Source organism: Hetaerina americana, unplaced genomic scaffold (assembly GCF_022747635.1).
Source record: "Hetaerina americana unplaced genomic scaffold, ioHetAmer1.1.p SCAF_27, whole genome shotgun sequence".
Taxonomy (NCBI): domain Eukaryota; kingdom Metazoa; phylum Arthropoda; class Insecta; order Odonata; family Calopterygidae; genus Hetaerina; species Hetaerina americana.
In genome coordinates this window covers 5855521-5882864 of record NW_027286841.1, presented here as the reverse complement: position 1 = coordinate 5882864, position 27344 = coordinate 5855521, and the positions used below count along the sequence as shown (strand labels likewise).

At 37.8% G+C, this 27344-nt stretch overlaps 1 protein-coding gene across 1 annotated transcript in view; it reads right to left on the bottom strand.

Moving 5' to 3' along the window:
• The window catches only part of LOC139689673 (hemocytin-like), a 202796-nt gene that overhangs the window by 111575 nt on the left and 63877 nt on the right, over positions 1-27344 (bottom strand). The window contains exons 30-42 of the mRNA XM_071586862.1: positions 24845-24973; positions 23497-23653; positions 23162-23393; positions 22278-22479; positions 18549-18600; positions 18121-18233; positions 15656-15765; positions 13696-13818; positions 9863-10012; positions 8322-8478; positions 2102-2395; positions 1344-1521; positions 452-636 (exon numbers count right to left, since the gene is read on the bottom strand). Of these exons, the coding sequence (XP_071442963.1) occupies positions 452-636; positions 1344-1521; positions 2102-2395; positions 8322-8478; positions 9863-10012; positions 13696-13818; positions 15656-15765; positions 18121-18233; positions 18549-18600; positions 22278-22479; positions 23162-23393; positions 23497-23653; positions 24845-24973 (2082 nt within the window). The remainder of the gene's footprint in view (positions 1-451; positions 637-1343; positions 1522-2101; positions 2396-8321; positions 8479-9862; positions 10013-13695; positions 13819-15655; positions 15766-18120; positions 18234-18548; positions 18601-22277; positions 22480-23161; positions 23394-23496; positions 23654-24844; positions 24974-27344) is intronic.

The following is a 27344-nucleotide window of genomic DNA, read 5'->3' as shown; positions in this document are numbered from 1 at the left end:
TGTTTCTTTGATTTGCAACATCAAGTATCAATGGTCCGTCTCTATTTCTGCAAAGAGACTCCCGCACAGCATATCAAAAATGGTTTATTTTCATGTTTCCATTTAAAGAGTAAAAAATAGAATTTTCCCATCTCAGGATATGAAAAATTTGGTGCACACAATAGGTTTGGGAATCATTTAAGTTTACTCAATGAATATATTTAAAGAACAAATATTAATTTAAATCTACTCAATGGCAATTAAAAGTATGGAGAACACATTCAAAATCCTTGAATTCATAATTTAATCACATATTTTAATCATAATCATTACAAGATACTTTTATAAGAATACTTGATAATCATGCCATTTATTAGAATGAGTAATATTCACCCATTAAATGAGTTCTCCTTCTTTTCAAACCAATATGAACAAAGACAAACATAAATGAAAATCTCTTATGCGTACTTACCACAACTACAGAAAAATCTCACAGTATAATCCATGCACATGCCAGACTTCTGTTCTTCATTGCTGCATACCAATCCTATGTCTTTATCACACGTCACGATTTGATTCGCCAATTGGTAGTCCAGCAATTCAGGCATTTTCTTAGCACCACCCTTCGTTGATTTTTTAGTACTTTTCGTTGATTTACTAAGAAATATGAACAAGGCATTAAATATCACAACCAATAATTATGTGGCTATTTTATAACAACAAATTATGTAAATGATTTAACGCATGCACTTTTACGATATGGAAAAGTAATGAATGTTTAAGTTAATTAAGATATAACACATGGAACTAATTATTAATATTGTGATACCTATTTGAACTGCATTAATTGAAAAGGCCCAGATAATTTCAGTTTCAGCTTATATTTTTTGGAATTAAAACTGCAGGGCAAGAGAAATATTTTTGTGATGTATATGTTATATAAATGCAAGCATTCCTTGATTCATCCCATTATCAAGGGGTGAATAAGTAAGGGGATGAAATTAACTTCTAGCAAATGATAGAAATTAAAAGCAATCCACATGTGAAGCATTCATAAAAGGAGCATGCACTTATTTATGGCTCAACTTAATTTCTTTTGTCATCCAAACATAAACCTCATGACTTGGAGCAATCATTTGAACTCTTATCCAACGGAAGAAGGGTTATTGCCAGAGAGGAAATAGTAGCTGCTCTTTCAAATTCCTTATTACCCCTGCATTGCTGACTACAGATGGCAATCATCAGGTGTTCGTCATTTCCTTTAAAAATGCATTGGCCTAGGAGTATCCTCTATTAATATTATTAGTTGCTGTTTTGGGGCAACCAAGGGGAATGATTCAAGCATTCCAAATAGGCAAAAATACCTTGGATGAACTTTTGCAAATCTGCATTCAATATCATTAAGATAGCTCCCCCGGCAGATTTCACCATTGGCATTCCTGATATTTGCCAATGTTTCAAAGTCACCAGCACCATTATTGGGATGGGAAACATTAAACCAATTGGTCCATCGCTCCTCACATTCCGAAATGTCTTCTTTCACTGTACGAGAAGAGGAAAGGCATCAAATGTTAGGGCTGGGTGAGTGGCTAGAATATTTTACAGCTTAATAAGCAATTATAATACAGGTCTTGACATGAATGGATTTTTAAATCATCCATAAAATTTTTCCTTGATTATAGATTTTTTGTGGCCCCAATATAATATTTTCTTGAATATATTTTTAAGTGACCACAGCAGAATGTATGTTCAGGGACTATAATATTTACTGTTGCTACAGAAAATCATGCTTTGTGGAATTTTATGTTAATTAGAAATTTTGCCAACGTTTTCAGAGTCTCAAGATGCCAGAAAACCATAAATCGAACAGTAAAAATTTTGAACCCATAAGAATAGAAAAAAATATCATCCCGCAAAGAGGGTGGACATGAAATGAGAATAAAAGGAAAATAAAGTAGCATATTCTGGGACACGGCACTCTCTGATAGCCATACTGAGTTGGGCCATGGAGGTGAAGAAGTGGAGATCTACAACAAGTGTTGGAAGGAGATTCCACAGGGAAGGATTGAGAATATCTGAATATAAAACTGAAATGAAGAAAAAGAATGCACAGCACCCTTACCTTTGCATTCAGGCCGAACTTCAAGTACAGAGTAAGGCCAATCGCAGATGAGTTTTTCAGGATGGAACATCATGTGAACCCCACATGTCTTTGGAACCATTACAATGCCATCCAAAGTATCACTGCAGTGGTAGAACTGATGGCAATCCGTTTCATGGGGAAAGTTAGGGTGAGCTGGATCACAGTGCTCCGTAAATTTGGTGGTTGGGGTTGACACGGTGGTCTTTGGTGTTCTAGCTGATGTTATACCGTCCAAAGTGGTGTCAGGCATTTCAGTAGTCAATATCACAGAACCTACAAATTTTCAGATATTTTGGACTGAGTTCCAAAGCAAAGACTTAAAGATGGTAGCACAAATAAATGCAAACTGATATTTCTAGGGATGGTAACTCAAGAGAGCACATACCTCCTATAAAGAAAAGACTCAATAATCCAAGTGAACGGCAAAAATGGATAGATAGACAGACAAACATAAACGTCTTCATTCAGGTGAAATTGAGACCACTAAGGTCCCTTCTATACAGTGGGTTTTTGCTTTTATTATGGGTTTTTATCATAATATATTAATTTTATGGAGTGCCCTGGGAAGATGGTCATCACTTGGATTACACATCCTTGCGCATTTCATTTCTTAAGGGTATTTTTGAGATCCCATTGGCATTTTTGTGAGTTTCATATTGATGAATAATTGTATATGTAATTCAGTTATTCCCATATTTTACACATTGTGTAAATTACAAACAGGATTAAAAATAGGAACTATAGTCATACCGGGTAACAAAATTTTTTAATGGCACCTGGCCATGGGGATCACAGCGGGGATGGTACAGTGGCTATTGTACTGTCTTCCCTTACTTCCTTCCTTTGAGGCCCCTGGTTTGAATCTCGGAGGTAGCAGGATTTTTCAGCAGTATCCCGATCCCTATTTAGGGTGGTACTACATGCATAGAGAGCACTTTGAGTGAGTACGCCATCCATCAGATGGGACATTAAACTGTGAACCCCTTGGCACCTTTTGTTAGGAGTAGGCTAATGCAAATGTCAGGTTTCTCTCTACCCTTCCTCCATTCCCTTAACACGGCAACTCCACCAAATTACCCACCTAATGTGAAAGGCACAAATTACCTCAGCAGTCAGTCACCTCCCCTCAACACTACAAAAAACTGACCATAAAAATGTTCCAGACTAAATAAGTTTCAAAATTATGTTATTGCAGATGCATGGCATGTGAAGTCAAAGGAAAACTATTGCATTCAATTCAAGATGTTTGAGAAAAATAATTAGTCAATGATTTAGGGAAATCAAGTGACGGAAGCAAATTCTATGGTTTCAAGGTTCACTCAATGGAAGTATTTGATATCCATATTAAAAAATGATTTACTTTTCTAGAGACGTCGGTGGAAAAGAACAAAATCTTTTAATATGGCCAGAGGGAAAGTTTATCATCTTAATATATACAAATACACCATAGGAAAGATAATAGTTTCAAATGAAAAACTGGATTCTTAACACTGACTTTTGCATGGGAATTTCAAACTACAATGTCATTCATTACTAAAAAATATTCTCTGCCATCCAAAAGGGCAAAATGCTACAATCCATATAAAGGGATTAAATTCATTTGATTCAGTAAAAGAGAAAACACAATGCAATAGTTTGTAACCAAACCCTTTCTATAAAACATGAATATATGGGGGATTTTAACAATCATGCTTTGTTAACATGTCATAAATATCCATGAGATCCAATAGAATAAAAATCTGCAAACTTAAGCACTTTTTAAAAAAGGAATTAGACACCAGAGAAAATGATTTGATACAAGCTGTAAAGGTAAAAGCTATGTTCTTGGTACATCATACGAGGGCTATTTAAGAAGGAGAAGCTTTTTAGAGGAGTCTATTTTTCTCTTTGACTCATTCCGAAATACCACTATTGTGCTTTTTCTATTAATGTGTGGTTATCTCGTTCCGAAAAACCATTAACAAATTTTTTCTGATACTAGTATGAATATATATATATATATATATATATATATATATATATATATATATATATATATATATATATATATATATATACATATATATAATATAAATATATAATAATACATATATATAATATAAATATATAATAATACATATATAATAATATATATAACATATATATATAATAACATATACGAGGGTCATCCGGAAAGTAGTACCCGTTCGTGCCGCATGAAGTGCTGACGACGCGAGTAGCCGCTGGACGAGGTCAGATAGCTTCAGTGGCTTGTCTGCCTTCTCTGAGCCAAGTTGCGTGACGCTAGCATTGCCTGTGTTGTTTCTGTGATTGTTTACAATGTTTAAAAAAATTGAGAACGCCGCCAGTTGTGAAGTGAGGGCAGTGATTAAATTCCTCAATGCAAGAAACGTTCGCCCATGTGATATTCATCGCCAATTAAAGGAGGTGTATGGAGACAATGTAATGGACGAGTCGTCTGTTCGGCGGTGGTGTCGCAACTTCAACATGGGGAGGGGGAACACACACGACGATGAGCGTTCGGAGAGACCGTCTGTCATTACAGACCAACTGGTGAGCTCAGTTGACGAATTCGTGAGGAACGATCGGCGCGTCACAATTGATGACATCTGTGAGCATTTTCCCAATGTTTCTCGAACAATTGTTCATGAAATTGTTAAACACCATCTGCATTATGCAAAAATTTGTGCAAGATGGGTCCCTCGCGTATCTCAATGAGCTGGCGGCGAAGGACTATGCAGCAGGAATACAGAAACTTGTCACACGTTATGACAAATGCCTTAATTTGCTTGGAGATTATGTTGAGAAGTAGTTTAAAGTATCCTCTTTCAAATAAAATTTTTTATGTTTGTTAATATTTACTTTTGTGTCTTTATTTCATGAACGGGTACTACTTTCCGGATGACCCTCGTACATTGGGTGAGTAATAGGAAATATCACATGATAAAAACTTATTTGAGGAATACCACACAATGTTATCATTCATCAGGAAAAACAATCAATCTTTCCCCCACTTCACCAATATATATATACCCCAGGTTTCCTCAATCCCGTTCACTTCAACCTCGTGTTGCACTGGTTGTTCTCCTTCAAAGCCCTGAGTTCATGATCGAAATACGCGTATCCGCTTTTCACCATACCATTGTATTTCCCTAGTTTTTATTTGAACTTTTGCCTTCTTCCTTTATTTTCCATTTGTTTTTTTTCTTTTGACTGGACGCCTCCATAACATTTTTGGTTTTGACAACATCATCAGACCATCTCGTGCTTTCATGAACAACATCGTTGGGATTGCTTTTCTGCTGACCGGAAAATTCGTAAATTCCTTTCCAACATTCCCCCGAATCCTCCTTCCCTCCCCTTGATTACGTCTGCGGCCGAAATTAAGGTTATCCTCACCTCGCTCCCAAACTATAAGGCGCCAGGATTTGATAATGTTTCAAATCGCGAGCTCAAGCTCGCCGCCTCTGTCCCCGCTTTTCCTCTCATCCTTTCAGATTTAATTAATCACTGCTACCTCTCCTCCCATTTTCCTTCCCCTTGGAAGTCAGGGAAAGTTATTCTCCTCCCGAAACCAGGGAAAGATGCCACCACCCCGGGAAATAGTCGTCCGATTACCCTTCTTTCAAACGTCTCGAAAATTTTCGAGAGGGTCCTTCTGACCCTCCTAGAGACCCACGTCCGCGACCGCGGTATTCTCCGTCCCGAGCAGCTTGGCTTTCGTTCGCGTGTGTCCGCGTGTCATCAGATCCTTCGCCTCAGTGAACAAATTTCGCACGGCTTCAATCTTCGCCGTACGACGGACGCCGTCTTCCTGGACGTCGCCCGTGCTTTCGACCGCGTTTGGCACAAGGGCCTCATTTACAAAATGCATATCTTCGACTTTCCCCCTCCCCTTCTCCTCCTCGTCCGAAATTACCTCTCCGATCGTACGTTCCGCGTGTCGTTGGATGATTCCCTCTCTTCTGTAAAGAGAGCCGAGGCGGGCGTGCCGCAGGGCTCTCTTATCAGCCCTCTGTTATTCAACTTGTACGTCAACGATCTGCCTCCTACACCTCACACTTCCCTTAACATGTACGCCGATGACACTGCTATCGCCGCCACATCTCGAACACGCTCCGCGAACATCAGACGACTTACAGCACACCTTGACAAACTGCACCGGTGGACAAGGACTTGGAAAATACGAATCAATCCTGACAAAAGCACACATATTCATTTTTCCCGCAGACGAAAACGCACACCCCACGCTCCTCTTTTCTTCCACCAACACATTATACCGAGGGCTTCTCCGCACCGATTTCTTGGTGTCCTAGACAACCAGCTCACTTTTCAGCCGCACCTCGACTTTTGCCGTCAGAAGGCAATGATCGCAAGGAGCCGTCTCGGCTGCCTTTCCTCCGTGATTTCTCCTCTGGATCACGCCGACAGGATGCGACTTTACAGGTCGATCATTCACCCGCAGTTTCTGTACGCTTGCCCCGTGTTTGCCATCCGGAAAACGCTCTGGCGTCACCTTGAAACCATCCAAAACAAAGCTGTTCGGTCGTTACTCCAAGTGAGTCGTTTCACTTAGATGGCCGACGTGCGAGCGGCACATAAACTCCCATCAGTCGCGGAATTTATTCGCTCGCAAGTCGCGTCTTTTAAATCCCGCCTCGCACCGTCTGGAAATCCGCTGCTACAAACCATCTGGGACTATGATCCCGGAGAGAAACACACTTATACACTGCCTAAAGATATTACTCGCCTATGAGTCTTTACTATGTCTTTTAATTTTAAATTTTCTTCATAGTAATAAGCCGCTTCACGGCCGGACGGATCTCTCCCTTCCATTTTATCCGCTTCACGGTCTTGCTGTCACCTGCTCCTCATGCCCAAGTGTAATTTCCCGCTGTGGGAAATGGGCGACCCTCGCCTCCGCTTCCTTTTTGTACCGCTCTATGGTCAGAGTGTGCCGGTGGGCAGTTAGTGCTGTTAGTGACGTACTTTTTTTTCTTTTTTGTAAAAAGCCGTTCCCTGTCGGCTTTCCTTTCTTGTTAGATTAAGAATTCATATTTTATTCCTAGTTTTAAGTTTCACTTTCTCGCAAACCGCACTTCCACCTCAGCCATGCTTCTTTCTTCCTTCAATGCCATGCGTTTCTTATGTACAATGACCGGTTAAGGGTGGACTTCACTCACCGGGACGGTTTATACTTGCCTGCTTGGGCAGTCAATCAACTTTTGTGGCATAGGTTTGTCAATAATTCCTCCGTTATTTTTCATTTGTTTCTTCTTTTTACTGAAGTACTTTATTCTCTACCATTTTTGGTTTTGACAACACCATCAGGCCTCCCAGTGTTTTGTCCTACTCATATTCCCAAGTGTTGATACTGCTTTGCCGTAATACCCAAGTGAGTGTGTGCATTGTTTGCTCAGAGTAGGTCCCTAGCATCTGCCTTAACTTCTTCAAAAGCCTATTCAATCTCTTCCTTGTTAACACGTAAGTGGTTAAGGTAGCCCAGAGCCGGTCCCTGGCAAGGGAATCACTTACCCGTAAACCACTTTGGGTTAACCAGTATGACTCTGCGTGTATTTTTAAGCTCCCAAATACAGTGCAATAGGATTAACTGTCTTGTAAACCTACATTTCGGGAAATACCTTCCAACTCTGCATTATTGTGAACGTCTTAATATTTTGAATGTGGGTGTCTGATCACTGGCAAGAAAAATTAACTTTCCCTGGAATTCACCAATTTCAAATTTTCCCCTTCTTTTTCACATTTACCATAGTTTTTTAAACCCTTTATGGCTTAAGAAATATTATTTCATGGAGTCATTTCAAAATGAGGCCATAAGAAGTACGATATGTCCTTTCCAGTGTTTTTTGGGTTAATGAGGCACGATTCTTTGAAATCTCTCCTACATTGCTATCAATGATTTGAACGCTGTAATAAGCAAAGCATTAAAAAATTCAGCCACTGCTAGTATGGCCATAGTAAACGTATTCAATTTGCCCAGAATTTTTATGCACCCTTTAATATTTTAAGGGTGAATAAACAAAAGTTATAATTAATGGACATGTGAACTCTAACAAAAAGATGAAAAAAAAAGTTTAGTCAAAAATACTTCATCAACAGGGATAAGGATCAGGGATAAGGAGGAGCTAATTTATTTGAAAAGATTCATTCCAATGAAAAGAAATAAGCAATGCATTACCTCTTAAATCGCCCTTAATATCACAACCTAGGATATCCATGCGAAGGCCAATTCTCTTATGAAATGTGATAGGAACCAGTTTGATGTACTGAGCAAACACCGGATGAGGAAACAATACTCTTTTTGCAGACAAGGAATCACTGTTTCCTTCAAAAACCTGAAAAGTATTAGAACAAATTTGGTGCTTAGAACTGATGATCATGTAAATAGTCATGCAATTACGTCACACAAATTTGCAGGACGTTTGAAAAACAGTCTTATCACCAGCTATTTCCCCAATACTCACAATATCCATCCAATTCTAAAGGAATTTTTATCACTTATTAAAAAATAATGACTCCACATTCCTCCTCCTTTCTACATGCCCATTTATCTCTTTCAAATTTGCAAGACACAAAAATGTATAAATATAAATAACAGTTCAATTTTAATTCAGCAATTTCAAAGAATAAAAATCATTCCCTTTGTTAGGGATACATTTTGAAATTGTACCATTATACGTAATATGCATTTAGCAGATGACTCCATCAAAAGTTACAGTTGTGGCATCTCCTGCAGTTTCAGAAAATTTTTCACAATCAATAGTGGAAAGTTGCTGCCAGTGAATAAAACAAAATCACAGCACCACATATTGATAGCATTCCTTTTTCTTTTCAGACAATAAAATTCATATAAATAAATCAACCACCAAAATCTAATGATTTGATTTTAAACAAGCATGACTGCACTATTTTGATGTAAAATAAATGACTTCCTCAATCACTTGGAATGGATGAGTGTCTAAATAATTATTTATCATAATATACCATTTATGGTTTGATATCCATAATTATAGTTTACAAATTGAGAAGGAGAAATGCTTGCATGAACTTCCACAGGAAAAAATGTATGAAATAATGATGAAACTTTTAATAGCTATTAAAATACTCGAAATTATAAATTCCTGGGAAATACCGACATAAAGAGCAATAAAACATGATATTAATGACACCTGCTCTCATCTATAAGAAGGTGTTCAACTTGAGGAACATCATGCAATGCATTTTTTGGTTAATAGAATAAAACTAATGTCCCTGTCTTATTTGGCATTTTAAACAAAACATTTTGCTATCATGTCATGTACATATGCTCATAATTCTATAGAGTGAATGAAAGCAACAAAAATCAAAGAGTTAATAAAACATATGAGACAAGATATTAACTGCAAATACCATAAACAGGTGAGAGCATTTCAGTACTACTTGAACTAAACACTGGTATTAACATTTTTGATTGCTTATCTTTTGAGCATGAATGTAGTTCCCCCGATACTTTCCTCGGCATTATTACAAAATAATTGGGGGGACTATATTCTATGGAGGGTATTTCAAAAGGTAACTTTACTTTCTCACTGGGTGGAAGAACTAATACTGCCAGTAGTCCATGGTTTCACCACACGTTTATTAATCACAGAGGGGGGCTACCCAGCTGATTCTTAAAGATCATTACAAGTGTAATAAAGATGCTGTTGCATAGCTGATAGGATATTGACAATGTAATACCTTCGGTAATAAATGTCCTTCATCTTTAATTGCATTCCAATTTATTCCGTTGTTGCTCCAATCAACTTGGAATTCAGTCACCCACTCCTTATGCCTTGGGTTCCCTTGAATTACAACACCAGTGACTTGCTTCTGCTGCACAAGATCCACCTGAAAATAATAGGGAATATTTAAGCGTATGGACAATGTGAATAATCATTGCTTACAAAATGGAGGCTTGAGAAGAGAAATGCACTTATGGAAGTCTTTAGGCTCAGCAATCCCATTGACCATATAAAAAAATGATTCAAGATAGTAGTCCATGAAATTCTACTGTTTTAATACATACTTCTGCAAGGTGGTGATGAATGCTTTAGGCTTAGGTACATGAGAAAAATTATCTAATTTTTTGTGTGACAAGGGAAAGAGCAATTTCCATTAATGCATTACAAAGCTTCCCAGCAAACATAATATCTTAACACACAGTGAAACCCTGCATTTGCATTGTCGGAATTAACATTTTCCCATTATTTACTACATTTTTACTACGGCCCATACCATTTTCTCTTTTTCCAACTTACATGTATCACTAACAAAGATAAGAGAGAGAGAGCAGAAATGTGAATTGTCAAAGCAAAAAATTTTAATAAGACGGCAATGCAGGGTGCAACTAGAGACAGAAATGTAAACTACTTGAACTAGTACCCTCAGTCTGCCAAGAAGGAAAAGATATAATGAAAACTTCGTTGCAATTTTCCTATAGAATTGCCAACATTCTACCCAAGGATAAATTCCGTGTTTCATTTTACACCCCTTTTTCCATATCCAAATCACTCTGCTTAAACAAAGATAAATTTGACATCGAAAAACAGTGTGGTGTTTATGAATTAAAGTGCCAATGTAATGCGACTTATGTGGGACAGACTGGACGAAATTTCGCCACACGAATCAAGGAGCATCGGAAATGTTATACGTTAGGCCACACCACATCCATCTTTGCCACCCACCTTTTGGAGAAGAACCATTCCCCGGATTTTGAATTTAAGCCGTTGCACAAATTCAAAAAGAGCAAGAAATTGGACGCTCTCGAGAGTTTAGAGATTATCCAACGGAGAAACCAGAAGATAGAGCTACTTAACGACATTCAGTTCCTCTCCTGCCCCTCCCCACTTTTGTCCATTAACTTCCCTCAGTGCCCTTCATGACGACACCTTTCCCCCCCCCTTCCTCCCCACGAAGAGTGAGCTGCCCGCACTTCGGGGGTTCCATTGGTTTTTCCTGCCTTTCTCTTTTTATGACAACCCCCCCCCCCTACCCCCCCGCTCCCTCCTCCCCTGCCACCCCTTCTTGTAACTTGTATATATATCCCTTCTCCTTGTATTTTCCTCACCTGAAGATGATACAGTGTATCGAAACCATGGTCGGCAATAAAGTTTTAACTGTGGAAAATTGCAACGAAGTTTTCATTATGTCTCGATTCCACAATATCACGCCTGACTCTTCACTTTTCGTAAGAAGGAAAAGATTCGTGTTTTTTTTATTTTATTTTTCAAAATTTGTACATACCCTGCAAGCCACCGCCAGAGTGTATGGCAGGGGGTGAATACACACCACAATAATTTTACCCGAACATGACCATATGCTAGGGCTTTGAAATTAATACAGTGTACAGCTTGGAGTTATTTGCATAATTTATGCATTGTAATAACAACTATTCATTTTGCACATAAGTTAAAACTATGAGGGATGAAAGAAAATGACTTTGAGCGAAACATGATGAATCGTGATCACAACAAAAACTGGTGATTGACAACTGGGACGATTTGTACTGCCGCGACGCAACAGATATGAAACAAAATATGATATGATGATTAAAATAAAATATGATAAACGCAACAAAACTATACCAAATCAATTATAATTTCAATATCTTCACATAATTTCAAAGTTGTATTGCCAGTGCCATGTATTTATATTTTTCATGTAGCAGTACACGTAATAAGAAATCTATCTCAGTATGTGAAAAATTGTGACATCCACAAATATTCTACAAGGCAGAATGCGCAGCTTTACATTTTACATGTATGCACAAAAAATGCAGGTGCTGGCCCAAATGTTATGGGCCTTCAACTTTAAAATAAACTCCCAGCTGAGATTAAGGGCCCATAATAGTTTGGCTGCATTTAAAGTCAAGTCTAGTTAGGTTCTTAAAATTAAAAATGTTTCATTCAATTGCTGAATTTCTTGATAATGCCTGATATGTGTCTTGTATCCATTGTATGTATTTCGTTACTTTCCCCTGACGTGTCTTATGTACATCACGTGTAACAGTTGTAACAACTTGATCGTTGGATGAATAAAATGTATTATCATTATACGATAAAATTGTAAAAAATTACTAAGCAATACTGTAGTATAAATATATTAAAAATATTTTGCTTGCCGTACACTCAGTAAACATCATTGAGATACATTTATATTTATCATTATGCCCAAATGTTACCCATCTAAAATACAGATCACTGACATTTGAATAAAAAACATCCACGTCTAACAAGGGAAGAGAAGGGCAAGATGGGAGGGGAGAAAGGAATCGGGAAGTGAAATTGTGATACCTATTCTATTTCCATTGACAAGTTGAACAATAATGTGAGAGTTTTAACTTAAAAGTGGTGAATGGAATAAGAGCACTCAACTTAACAAAAGTGGAGAATATCAGAGTTCCTCATCACTGAAAATTCCTGATGAGACAAGAAAACACGGGTGAGCTGTTTTTCCCATGGTTCATCTTGTATTCACCTCGTTTGGTTGTGGCCCACTCACCCTGCAGCTAATCCAAATGGAATGACAACTGTATTGCGCTGCTCACAGGGAAGCCAGTGGCCACAACACATTTCTGGGAATTCCTGACTGACATAATGTACTCCCTCCCATCTTTGTGTTCGTGAAGAACATTTGAGAATTGAATACTTTGCCTTTTCCTAAGTCACCTCAGTTTGGCCCAAGGCTTTGGAGACATGCAAGTGAAACAAAAACTCTGCTTATGTTGCAAAAGGAAGCAGTTAGCATTATAACCAGCTCTGACCATCATGATCAATGTCGTCCGCTATTTGCCAGGCTAAGAGTGATAACGGTCTTTAACATACACATTTAACAGGACTTAATTCATGTAAAAGATAATGTAAATAACTGTGTATTAAGAGGCAATATACACAGCCATAAAACCAGGTCAAGAAATATGTTAGACATCACCCAATGCAGATTGTCCATAACCTTCAATCAGTCGGGCTAACCTTGCCTTAAAATTCATAACCAACTTCCCCGTGCTGCAGGACTGTCTAGCTATAATAAGTTCAAAAACATTATTGAGGATTGGTTGATTTCAAACCCCTTGTATCCCTCAACTGAATATTTTGAACTAGACTTCTCAAGAGTGCATGTGTGTCTCTTCACCACAGTAATGAATGCACGTCTCTATGCGTTTTTCTTTCGATGACACCTTTAGTAGCATGTACTGCTCTTTGATTAAAAAAAGATTACTATTATTATTACTTGTTTTTCCTAACCCCAGCTTTTTTTCCCCGTGCTCCGCAGGCATTTTATGGAACAGAATGGATAAATAGGATAAAAATAAGAACAAATCTTCCCATGTGCACTGCCTCATTGCAAATGGTATCAATCAATTCAGAGGGGGAGGAGAGTCCATGGAATTGGTGAGAACACCTGGGAATCTCACGTGCCATGATCCCAGGCTCCCAGCGCAGAACAAACATCCACCCCAGGAGAGTGGAGCACGGCAGGAGGAAGAAGCCCACCCACCTGTGCGAGGCCACGTTGCCATTTCAAGGGCTCACCTGAATCCATTCATGTGGAGCATTTGAGGATTTGCCCGAGACCCAGGCCCCTCCACCATTCAGCCGTGCGTGGTTCCCAAGGGTACCTGGAGTACTGAAGCTGGACACACTGATTTGGTCATCCTGAACAATGGAACAAGAACTACCACATTAAAAGCCATTCCAATGAAAAACTTGGGCATTACAAATACAGATTACATGATTGATAAAACATTTACTTTTGACTGAGGGTTTTGCGGCGATTTTTAATTTTTGCCGTATACCTTTTAGGATAATCTGCTGTATCTTGTGCATTTTTAAGAATGTCATCAAGGGCTTAAGATGCACTCAATGATAATAATGAAGCAATGAGTCTTATACCTTGTGTCATTGTTATATTATTTTCATAGTATTTTTCCAACTAATGTTTTCATGCTGAGTAAAACGAAGAAAAAAGTGGCTTTGGCGAAAACCAAAAAAATTCTTTGCCAAAGAAATTAGTTTTGAATTGACAATATTCTAGACTAAATAAAACTGTTATGCGGGTAATTCAATGCTCATTCTTCACATAGTTTTAAAGCACTATCCTACAGCACTTTTACAGGGTGTATTGTAAATTGACTTCAACTGCTAATGTAAATGTATCATCTATAAGACTACATGTTCTCATATTGTCGCTATTTGTGAAGGATTACATGATCCAAATTGTAGCTAAAAGCATAAATCAAGGTTAGCTACCTTTCATTCTCCAATCTGTGCATGGGAGGAACACCAAAGACTTTCCCTCAATCTACAATACAGGCCTTAATCCCTCGTAAGAACAAGATGTTACCAATAAGTATAACAATAGATGGACTTTCTATTGAGGAAGAACATCATGATAAATTTCTAGGTGTTTGATTTGATTCTAATTTATCATGGGAAGAACATGTAACAGAACCAACAAGAAAATCAAGCTCACTCTGCTATGCCATGTGTGTTTCAGCTACATTTACGTCCCTGGATGTCCTTCAGGATCCCTATCAAGGGTGTTTCCACTCACTCATGAATTACCTTTGGGGATCCTCAATTCATGTGAAAAAAATATTTCAGATGCAGAAAATAATTTTTAAAATAATGAAAAAGGTTCCATTAAGAACTCCCAATAAAAATAAATATGCCAAACTCAGCATTTTGTCACTACCATGCATCTACATAATGGAAACAGTTACTTCCACACAGAAAAACTATAATTCCTGCAAAAAAATCAGATTATTATAATTGCAGCCCAAGATCATGTGAACTTATTGAGTTGAACAGCCATAGAACATCAAGAGGCCTCAGCACCATCAGACACCAAGGATTCAAACTCATCAACAGACTAACAACTGCAATCAAATGCTTGGAGCATGGAGGAAATTCAAACTGCATGTAAAAGATCTTCGACAAAAAAATTGCTCTAGAATATTTGTGAGTATATGAAATATAACATGGAATAACTTTGTGGAGGGATCAGGATGGTGTGGTGGCTAAGGTACAGGCATCCCACCGAGAGTGTGCCCAGGTTCAAATCCTCGAGACAACAAATATTTTTCAGTGGTATCCCAATCCCTACTTGAGGTGCTTTGTGGAGAGTACTTTGATTGAGTACGGCGTCCATCGGATAGGATGTTAAACTGCAGACCCCTTGGTGCCTTTCACCTTTCCTACAAGAGTAGGCTAATGGCAATGCTGGGTTTCTCTCCACCCTTCCTTTCCCATCCATCCCTGATGGCGCAAATGGCCCTGGCGGTCGGTCGCCTTCCATAAACACTACCAACTACTAATGATAACTTTGTCTTCAAATAAGTGCTTTTTCTTTTAATTATTTTGTTTATTGTATTTCATTCATACTTAAATGGTGCCAATTTCTGTAGTGTCTCTTCTTAGCGCTTCCTTCTAACACCTCCATACTAGTGCATTTTGCCTTTGGGACAAATAAATTGCTACAACTACTACTTACCAGAATTGCACCAGACTCCATTCCAAGGCCATCTTCACATTCCCGAAACACTTCAGTCATTGATGTAATGGTGGTGGTTACAACTGGTTCAGTAACTTCAGTCACGTATTCTATAAAAAAATACATCAATGTGAAGGCATAAATATTGTACTACTAGTGTATGCATGTTTATATTGAAGTGAAGACATAAATATGTCATCAGACCTGATTTATGCTTTACAGCATTGGGAATTCAACAGAAATTCATGCTTTGAAGCCTCATGAACACATTCTGGCCATTTTCCATGCTATTTACATTAGCGTGTATGTAATATATTTGTTGTGGACACAATAATTCAAAAACTATTACCCTGAGTGGCACGAAATGTTCTCAGTAACATCTATGTTAAGGTTTTAAGAGCCAAATAAATCTGTGACAAAATCCACCCATCAGAGGTGACAGTTACGGCCTTTTTTCTAAGTGTCAGCATCATTGCTACAAAAAAACCATTTAGTATACATGTGACAGCATAGAACTAATTATTTGATCACGATGTGACTCCAAAAATATCATTTGAATAGAGATAACTGTAAGAACTATTTTTCTTAACACTGTTACAAATTTCCATAAAGCACAACTTTATTTTTCTCATTCAGATATAAAATATTCCTCCATGCTCAAGTATGACTTCATGAACCATTACATGAATTGAGGATTCAATTTTGTTCTTCTGCTCAACACTTGCCATACCTCACATATAAAACACCATTCATACGAGGGGGGACCCAAAAATAACAGGAATTTTGTCATAGATTATTTATTTCCCAATATATTTACATTGAATTTTGTTCACCTTCAAAGTATTCCCCATTGAACACAATGCACTTCTCCAAATGATTCTTCCATTGTTTGAAACATTTCTGAAATTCATTTATCGAGATGTCCTTCAAGCCTTCTAACGATTTTTGTTTTACCTTCTCCGATGTGTCAAAACGCTTTCCTTTCATGTCCCTTTTGAGTCTGGGGAACAAAGAGAAGTCGCAGGGAGCTAAATCTGGTGAGTAGGGGGGTGGACAATTGACGTCATGCCGTTTTTTGTCAAAAACCGCATCATGGGAAGGGCGGTAAGAGCTGGCGCGTTGTCATGATAGAATAACCAGTCGCCTGTGTGCCAAAGATCTGCTCTTTTCTTCCGGATACTCCCCCTCAATCTCTTCAGAACCTCAAGGTGAAACTTCTGGTTGACAGTTTGACCCGGGGGAATAAACGTCACGATTGAGGGCATTGATTTTGTCGACGTTTTTGTCAGTTCTTGATGTTGAAGGGTGGCCTGAACGGGGTTGGTCTTCAATTGACATTTCACCATTTTTAAAACCTGTAAACCACTCGTAGACTCTGGTTTTGCTTAGGGCAGCTTCCCCATAAGCAGTCTTGAGCATTACAATAGTTTCCGCGGCCGATTTCCCCAACAGGAAACAAAATTTCACTGCAGTGCGTTGCTCTTGATAATCTGTCATCACTTTTTTCACCGAAATCTTGTTTCACTGAAACAGCTCTCACGGACGGACCGATCCAGTCACAGCAATGGCGCTGTGCATACTGATGCAGGTGGTGTGAGCCTGACGTACGACTGGCCGAACAAAGGCTTCCCCCACTCTCGCTCCCCATCACAGCCCAATTACCATTACTTTTGGGCCCCCCCCCCTCGTAGGTGCATTTTTAATATTAATAAAGATGTACTAATTTTTCGAGTGAATAGGTGTTGAACACGTCAAATGAACAGCTATAATACTAAGACAATTAAGTTTTCAAGAGAGCTTTAGGTTTCTTACATGTGACATTGATAACTGTCATCTGTTGCATAGTTAGAAAGATTGTGCTTAACATGAACAATTGTAGCATAAATGTACACATCTGGAAGGGATAGAATACAAAGCTTTTCGGAGGGGGCAACATGGAGCGTTGAGAAATTTTTTACACATTAATAATGTAACCCCTTTTTGTATATTAAATAATACTGCATTTAGAATTGTATAAGGAGCCCCAGAAAATTATAAAAAAATTAACCTCAGAATAAAACTCACCATAACAGATTGACAGTAAAACATGATTATTGGTGTCCTAAATAAATATAATCAGAAAACACATTATATATGTATGTAGTATGTATACAGATCTTTTTCATTCCCTGGGTCAAAAAACCCTGGGACCCTGATTTACAAAGAAGTGGACAAAACTTCTGGTCACTATAACTGGCCTTTTCTCAGATGTAACCAAAGCCTTTGAATCAATAGATCATAACATTCTTTTTAAAAAATTGCAGTGTTATGGAATAAGAGGGGTACCAAGGCTGCCAATTCAGTCATATTTAAAATATCATGAAAATACTGTCTCTATTCAGCTGAAAATACACTGGTGCAGAGGAAATAGAAACTGAACAATGAAAAATTCCACGCAATAAATTTCTGTCCCGACCCATTCAAACCCAGTCCCCCAACAACAGTGAATAGCCAAATTTTATTATTTATCACATCCACAAAATTTCTTGGCATCCATGCCATCTTGCCATCCAAACTTGACATGAGAGACCCATATAAACTGCAAGGCAAGGCAACATATCAGGCAAGTAAGTTTGGCATATTTCCTCTTAAGAACTTCGAAGAAAACAGCAAGAAAAGACGTGCCACTAATTCTTTGCTAAGAGCCTACTAACTCCTGTATGACATATACTACCATTATCTGGGGCTCATCTCCTTTCTTCCGAGTATTTTTAAACTGCAAAAGAAGGCTATTTGCATCCCATTGCACCTCCAATTTCATCCGCCCATTCAATCTTTCCAGATCTAGGCTCCAACCATTTCCATTCACATTCAATCTATTCACATTAAACTATATTAAACGGCATTTGTTAACCTTTCACACAAATTCTCACTACCAGAGTCACCATACCAGGGCTCAGTCAAACCTGCAAGTCATACACAATTGAACCAAAGCTGCAAGCCTAGCACCAAAGTCAATGGGACTAAACCTATAAAATAAATCAACACAGAAATACAAAGACACTACAGACATAACTCGCTAAGCTAACAAAAAGAGCCTTACGTGACATTTACGACCCCGAACATTTAAAAGATCCCACTGCCAAATGGCAACAAATACTCTATCTAGGGACTATTTCTCAAAAAGTAATTATTATTATTATTATTATTATTAAAAATACACATGTGCTAATAGACATTGTCAGGTGGCACACAAGTCCCAAATAATTGCAAAAGATAGTACATAAAACCAGACTTCAAAACACAAAACTCTTTAACAAAACAAGTGAATCCCCATCCCATTTACAACCATTAATCAGCAAGAAAAAAAAAGATAAATTAAAAAAAATTAAGCTATTACATATAATACCATACACCACACATCAATCAAATTATTACATATATGCCTTACATCTATTCTTAAAAGTATACACTCTGTTAGGAAAGGGCTCGAATATTTTTGCAGGTAAGGTGTTCCACTCAACAATTGTTCTATTTAGAAAAGAAAATTTTTTTTTATTTTTTCTCTGTGCCCGGCATTTTATCTTAAATTTGTGATCATTTCTGCCTATAAAACTTGGGTTCCCCACCTCATTCCTAAGATCTGCCCAAGCTTTCTCCCCCTTCAGAATGCGGAACATTCCACAAAGTCTGCTTACTTTTCTTCTAGATTCTAGAGGTTCCCAGCCCAGCGTTTCTAGCATGTCAGACACACTCTCCATCCTCCCATGCTTCCCCAGTACATATCGGGCAGCCTTTCTTTGCACCTTTTCCAGTTTTTTAATATGACCTTCTTCATGAGTGTCCCATACAAGAGAAGCGTACTCTAAAATTGGCCTTACTAGGGTCTGATAAGCCTTCTCCTTGGTTGCTCTAACGCTCCCTTTGAGGTTTCTCATTACCCAATGAAGAGTTTTGAAAGCTTTCTTAAAGATGTGCTCCACATTTAGCCCCCACCCTAAGTCCTTAGTTAAATATACACCTAAGTATTTGACAGTATCACTTCTAGGAATGACATTTTCTGAGAATTTATATTCCCTATTGTTTCCATTTTCCTTATTGCTAAAAGTGATGGATTTGCATTTGTTAACATTAATATCCATCCCATTTTTTGTCACCCAATCTGCCATTTTATTAATGTCCCTTTGAAGTTTGTCACGGTCTCTGTCATTTTCGACTTTCCTGTAGATAATACAGTCGTCTGCAAAAAGTCTTATCTGAGAATTAATATTTATTGGGAGATCATTTATATAAATTAAAAACAAAAGCGGGCCAAGTACGCTTCCTTGTGGGACTCCCGATGTTACCCTTGCTTTTTCAGAATACACTTCTCCTAATTTGACCCTTTGTGTTCGACCTTCCATGAAATTTCTGACCCAAGAGATTACTCTTCCATCTGTGTGTAGTGGCAATTGGCCCATCTTAAGCATTAAGCGATCGTGGTCAACTTTGTCAAAGGCTTTTGACAGGTCGACTATTATAGCATCCACCTCTATTCCCGCATCCATAGAGTCGAACATTTCTTGGCAGAACCCTAATAGCTGAGTTTCGCAAGAGTGCCCTTTTCTAAAACCGTATTGGCGACTATACAACCAATTCTCACTCTCCCACAAGTCCCAGATATAATCAGCCATTATCTTTTCTAATAGCTTGCATACAACTGATGTCAAGCTTACCGGTCTATAATTATCAACTAGTGCCTTATCTCCTCCTTTGAAAATTGACGTAACATATGCCTCCTTCCAAGCATTTGGCAGGGCATTATTGTTTAAGGTAACATTGAATAAATGATTTTTATAATTTGAAACTACACTACCACCCAATTTAAGCAAGTCAATTGAGATACTATCTGGACCTTTTGATTTATTTGCCCTCATTTTCATAATTTTTTTATAAATTTCTGCGCTCGTCGTTTTAATACTTTTGGTATTTAATATTTTTTCGCCTCCTTGTTGACTCAGAGATGTATCTACAGGATCCTTTTTATTTACCATAACCTTAAATACACTTGCATACCAATTATTAAACGTATTAGCCTTTTCCTTATCATCAACGATTAGTGTTCCATCCTCTTTTTTTAAAGCTGTTATGTTTTCCCTGTTGTCTTTCCTCCTCCGGAGGTACTTGTAAAATTTATTTCCATTATCCTTCCCGAATATGTTCCGTAGGAAACTTTCTTCAGCTATTTTCTTTTCTCTACTTAATTTACGAACTAATTTTTTGTAAATTGTGAGCCATTCCGAGCTCTCGTTCCGTTTTTTGTGAATCACTCTCAGTTTTTTCTTCAAGGATCTAATTTTGCGGTTGTAGAACTCTGGATCAGTATTTTCTTTAAGAATTTTTTTCGGGACAAATTTATTTAATCCCTCCTCCATTATCCCCTTAAATGTTTTCCAGATTTCTTCTACATTCTGCCCACCACTTACCCATTTCGAATACTTTTCCCTTAAAAAGGTCTGGAACCCTTCCCTATCACCACGTTTATATTGCCAAACTATCTTTTTGTTTACTAGCCCCTTATACGGAGCCCTCTCCCAGTTTAGATACATACGCACAGCTGAATGGTCATTATTGGAATGGAATTAAAATTTTAACTAAAGAAAAAATGAATTGTGCCTTTCATAGTGGTTCATGCCTTAAGAACCTGATCTCTCACACTAAAGACAAAGTCCCCAAAAACAAGAGGAGTGGAGTGTATGAATAAAAGTGCTCAGAATGTCACACAAAGTATACTGGGCAAACAGAATGGAAATTTAAAGAAAGAATTAAAGAACACCAAACATGTGTAAAAAATAAGAACATAACATCCCTCTTTGCAAAGCACCTCATCAAAAGTGACCACAACAGTGGCCTTGTGACAAAAATTATCCATTTTGAAAGTAAAGGTCAAAGGCTCGATGCTTTGGAGCAGTTGGAAGTTTTGAAATGTGTCCGTTGGAAGGATGAACTTGCCAACGAAATTTTGTATCCCTCTCACTCCCCACTCCGAGACCTACCACTCTTCCAAGTCAACGATTGACACCAAAAGATGTAATTCTCTTTCTTCCCAGCTACATTGAAACCTTTTTACCCCTCCAACCTCCCTCTCTGACTCAACCTCCCTCAATCAGAAGGTATGTGTACCAAGTTTGCTTCTAGGATGATCACGTTCAACATCGAAACCTGGGTCATGTTTTTTTTAAATAAAGTGAGTGGCATTACAAAGTCAATTATTTCATTTCATTTCAATATTTTATGCAAATTCCATAAAGTTACGCCTGACAACAAGTTTTATTGTGCAAGTATGTTCCTATTATTGTTCTTAAGTATCTTAAGTAAGATTATGCAAAAGTTTGTCAGAGAGAAGTCTGTAAAGCTGTCACGTGTGATGGCCCTTAAAATCATCACTACAGTTCTTTCTTTATCCCATCAAATTTAATACCAGCTTCAAATCACTTTACATAAACACTTTTGTCTCTGACACTTTAAATGTGTTTGTAATTCCTTTGTTTGTGAAGAGAGAAATAATCCGACAACATTTGAAATCTAGCCCTCCAATTGAAACCCTCCATTTGGACATAAGTAATGAGATCAAACATTCTAAGGGATATGAGAGCATACTTACCACACTCACAATACACCCGAATCTCATAGTCATGGCAGGGTGTTGGCTTTCCACCTTTCACTAGAGGTTGACAAACAAGACCTCTTTCCAGACTGCATTCAACATCTTGCTTAGTTTCCTTGAAATTGATGTGAGTTTTAATGGTTCGGCATTCAATTTTTTTCATATGACTGAGTTCACAGAAAGGCTGATCTTTTTGAATCTGAAAGAAAAGGCAGATTCCCAGAATATCTATAGACATTTATTCTATGAGGTGCAACTGTGTTATATATTGAAAAAGGTTAAAAATAATGACCTTAAACTAGTACTAATTGTGATATCAAATAATAATCAAGTTATAATAGTTAGCCCATTTACCATATGTTATTAAGATGCCAAATTTGGCTATCTTTTTTTACAAGCATTAATTTATAATTTATCATTCAAATTTTGAAATAGAGGTAATTCATGACTACTAAAGTTGGACCAGTTGCCTTAGGTAGACTGCCCAAAAGTGCGTGAGCCAGCAGCATTATTGCAGTGATTCTTTAAAACATTTCAATATCCTGGTTAGACAGCAATACCAGGATTTTCATGAGCTGTCTTATGGATTATATAATGGGCACTTGTATAAAATAACCAAAGGTGCTACACGGTAATGAACACTGGTCCTCTTTACAATGCTAAGTCCCCATATTGTGGGTTTTCATGCCAGACTGGCTCCAAAATTGAACCAATGGCTTTTTAAATTCATTCAATTAAACAAATTTTATATTTTTTCCAAATTGGGTAAGTTCTTTTTTGTTAAGATTGTTGCACACAATGTGAATACATCACCATAGAGCCCAGATATTAAAGAGATCAAAATGTTGTTCATTTGAGAACAATTAAAAATATTTCCTTACCACATGTCTAGGAATATTAGTGATCAATTCCACATCGGTCAGCTTTTTCAAACCAACAGGTTTGTCATTGCTGAACCATGGGCTCCAGCCTGTTACACATGTCGTATCCTCTTGAACATGCACAGTTGTCATAGGAGTTGTTGTGGTCACTGGTGATGTTACCGTGGTTGCCGATGAAGTGGTTTTAATGCATGGCTTTCCTGAACATACCATTTCATTCCGCGAGCAATAGCTACACAAAAGAGAAATCAAAATAAATCAATTTAAACCAAAAAAACTTTGTAAATACGCTTGTTAAATTTTTCATTCAATTCAGTTTCCACTGGTGGCCTTACCAAGAATGGCAAGCATCCTCTTCAATTATTTCTCCTTCAGAGTATCTCCTTGTGCCATTTATCAAGCATTCAATTTTGCAAGACTTGAGCGGCACACACTGCAAGTCTTCCAAACTGAGGTACACCTCCCCATCAGGACATTGCTTCCACTCGCATCCTTTGGAACCAAAATCATCTTTAAACATCTGATTCTCAAATATAAAAACTGAGTTCAATAAAAAAGAAATTCACCCAATCCATCCTCCAAGCAGACGACAGGCCATGCTTTGAATGCCTTTCCCCCTTACATTGATTGCTCTGCATAAGATAGAGAGCAATTCGCAATGCCACTCAGCCAAGAGGGCAGGGCAGTGTACTGCAATTTGCAAAAAGAGGGCTATCTGCTTTTTAGGTTTAATGATTGATGAAAGCTTAAACTGGAATAAACATATTAGGTATTTATGCAGTAAACTCTCCCAGAATTTCCTATGCCCTAAGAAACCTAGCAAAGGTTGTAGATCAGGCAGTTTTAAACACAGCCTACTTTGGTAATTTGCAATCTCAATTGTGTCATGCAATTATCTTTTGGGGCTCAAATTTCAAGTTAACAAAATATTCATCATGCAAAAAGAGAGTTATCAGATAAACGGCTAAAACTCCAAAGGAAGAAGGTGCATTTAAATACAGCATTCCTCTTCTTTGTTACAAAAAGGACCCCTTGTGCTGGCATTAAAATTTATTATCATTTACCAGCAGGCATTAAAGATACCAACTCTTATCACGTGCTTAAATCGAGGTTAAAATCTCTTCTAATCAAGAGTTGTTTTTATGACCTAAATGAATATCTTTTGTCAAGGTATGACAAGCTTTAACCATTTATTTTTCATTATAACCATGTGTGTATATTTTTTTTGTTTTTTATACGACACATCTTATATTTTACAATTTTGAAAGATGAAATAATAATAAAAGAGAAACAAATAAATTAATCTGCATCTCCCCTCCCTCCATAAGCCATGCCCCACAGGCTCTGAATATCAACAGAAATCATGTGCAGCAATTTTTGAGTTTCCTAGAACTACTGCAGTAATACAGATAGGCCCAGCCCAAGACATAACCCTCCACCTCATGTCTATAATCCCCTGGCGGAGTTGGTCACTTGCATGGTGATTACTGTGCATGGCTACGCCTGGGTGAATTTGAAGTGGGTGGACTTTGGGCCGAATCAACCCTCCCAGAGGCGAGAGAGGAATGTTAAAGATAGAAAGAGACAATAGTGCACTGCTCTGAGTAATTGAGATCCAAGAATGATGAAGAAAGGATATAGGGATGCTAGTCAATATATAACTAAACACTCTAAAATATTAACCTTCAACACATGCATCCTCTTTGCACAGTTGGGTTGATTTTTTGCTGAAAACTTGATTGTCACATGTTTTCTTGGGACAAGTCTGCACACATGGGCTATAGTGAGAGCATGACTCATCACATTGCATAGCTGAAAAAGAAAAAGTTAAAACTGTTTTCAGTCTGAAAATTAACATCCACATCACTCATGAGTTGGCGCATTGTTTTTACTGCATAACTTTACCTCAAATTTCAGTGCAGTGATTGTTACAATATTAGAAATAATTCATTGGTCATAGAAGTTTGTAGATATGAAAACATAACGCAAGTCAAAATTAAGATACACAGTTACTCACTATCACAGATATGGTACATAAGAGGATACAATAAATAAAGCACAATACACTAATGCCTTATATCATTGGCCATGTGAATACATGCTGGTAAACAAAAGGTCACCAAAATAATTACAAAGTATTGAATTCACAAAATTTTCTACGTGGAAAAGCCAAGTTGGTTATTTTTCAATTTCAATATGTATTAGGTCAGTATTAATGGTTGCTTGGGAGCTTTAGAAACCAGGAAAATATACAATCTAATGTTCTCCTTGAGAGAATAGTGTGAGTTTTTGTTAGGTAGTTCTTATCCTATCCTTAAATAAAGTTATAATGCTGATACCCTTGACGTGGAGTGGTCATTTACTGTCAATGGCAGAAGTTGTGTGAATTGGGATATAGCCACTGAGATAAAGTTCCTTTCTTGAGCAGTGTATGTTACTCTGTTGTCTGGAATAGTGGTGATGATTCTTACTGTTAAACATAAATAAACTGAATGAAGATTTGGTGAATGTGACAGTTTATAAAGCTAAGATGCAAAGGAAAGTCAGGATGTCGTATTTTACAAACCATGGTTTACAAGAAGTTCAATTGGAGATACCTGCAACTGTCCTCATTACCCTTTTTTGTTGCTTAAACATTCTGTCACTGTGGCATGATAGAACATTATCCCACATCTAATGGGGGAAAGGAAACATGCATAGTAAATAGTTAGTGGAATACTGGGACATAGGGCTCCATTTAAGATCTATAACCGGTAAATATGGGAGTGTAGTTTTCTTTAGGTACACGGATGTAATTTTGATGCTGTTTGCTCAGTCAAGGGTTTCAGTGGTGGTAACACTAAGGGATTTCATGTCACTACTGCAAGTGATCTGAAAAGGGTTTAAACTTGAGTGCAAGGTACTTGACCATTTTCTTACATGGATGAAAAAGAGCATAGAAAGTTTTGGACAGGTAAAATAATCAGTTCAATGCAATTTATTTCGGAAGATCCAACTAAATATTTCAATTCTAGCCTTGTTTGCTTCAAATTTGATCTATGATTGTGTGGTTCATGTCATTTACATAATTACCAATTGATAATTATATACCTCGGATGATAGATCATTAGGGCAGAGGAGGAAGGAAAGTGGGCCAAGAATAGACATTCGAGGAATGTCCTTGGTGATGGTGAATGATTTGGCTGCACAATTATGTGTGCTCCATCAGTGTGGTAGTGTTTTAGCTCAATTTATCGAGATCTGTTAGTTGCAAAAGATAGATAGGGGGATGGAAAACAACATGGGGGAGTGGGAGGGAAACCCTTGTTCATTCACTAGGGTTGCCTTGTTCATTGTATGAAGTACTATTTCTAGAGATTGAAGGGGGTCCAGTGGTCTTCCTTCTTCTTCAATGTAGATGGGAGTGGGAGAGAAATCACTCACTATTGTGGCTGCACTCCAGCTCATGTTACGCCCCCTTTCCCATCCCCATCCTGGCCCTTGGAGCCACAAAGAACACGCCCCTGCCGAGGGAGCAAAGATTGAAAGAAGAGCATGTGGAAAACAGTACTTCTCTTTCGCTAAATAAATGGGTTGCGTGTGAATTATTGTCGTGCTTTTGGCACATGGGCGACATTATCAGTTATCCTATGTCACTTGCGGTTCGAGACCGGTGGTGGTAAAGTGGATTTTGGTGAGGTGGTGTGGGGTGTCAGTGGTGATCATGAATTGTCACAATGTAGAACCTGAAACTATCATGTGTGGTGCTTGCCTTTCCCTGTCTCCTGTGTACACTGACCCTTTCACCAAACCAATCAGTCTTCACTTCCCACCCACCCCCCAACCCCTCTCCCTCTTTCCTCTCATCACTTGAAGATGAAGCAAAGTGATGGAACCCTAATTGTGTGAATAAAAATGTACAGTGGAAATCACAATTGTTAATCACCATTTCTATCTCAGTATCAAACTGATTGCTTCAAGTAAAAATATTACAATTTAGTGAATATATCAGTAAACTTTATATTCTATCATTCCAATTATTGCCAAATTTCACCTATGAACCAAAATAAATATTTGTGATACTAGTTTTTAAGTACCCATATATAAATAATGTAAGAACACAAGTTATCCAGTTAAAACAAGCTTGCAGTGAAAACAATCTCACCGCTCAACTAAACAAAATGCAAGTGCCATTATTATTACT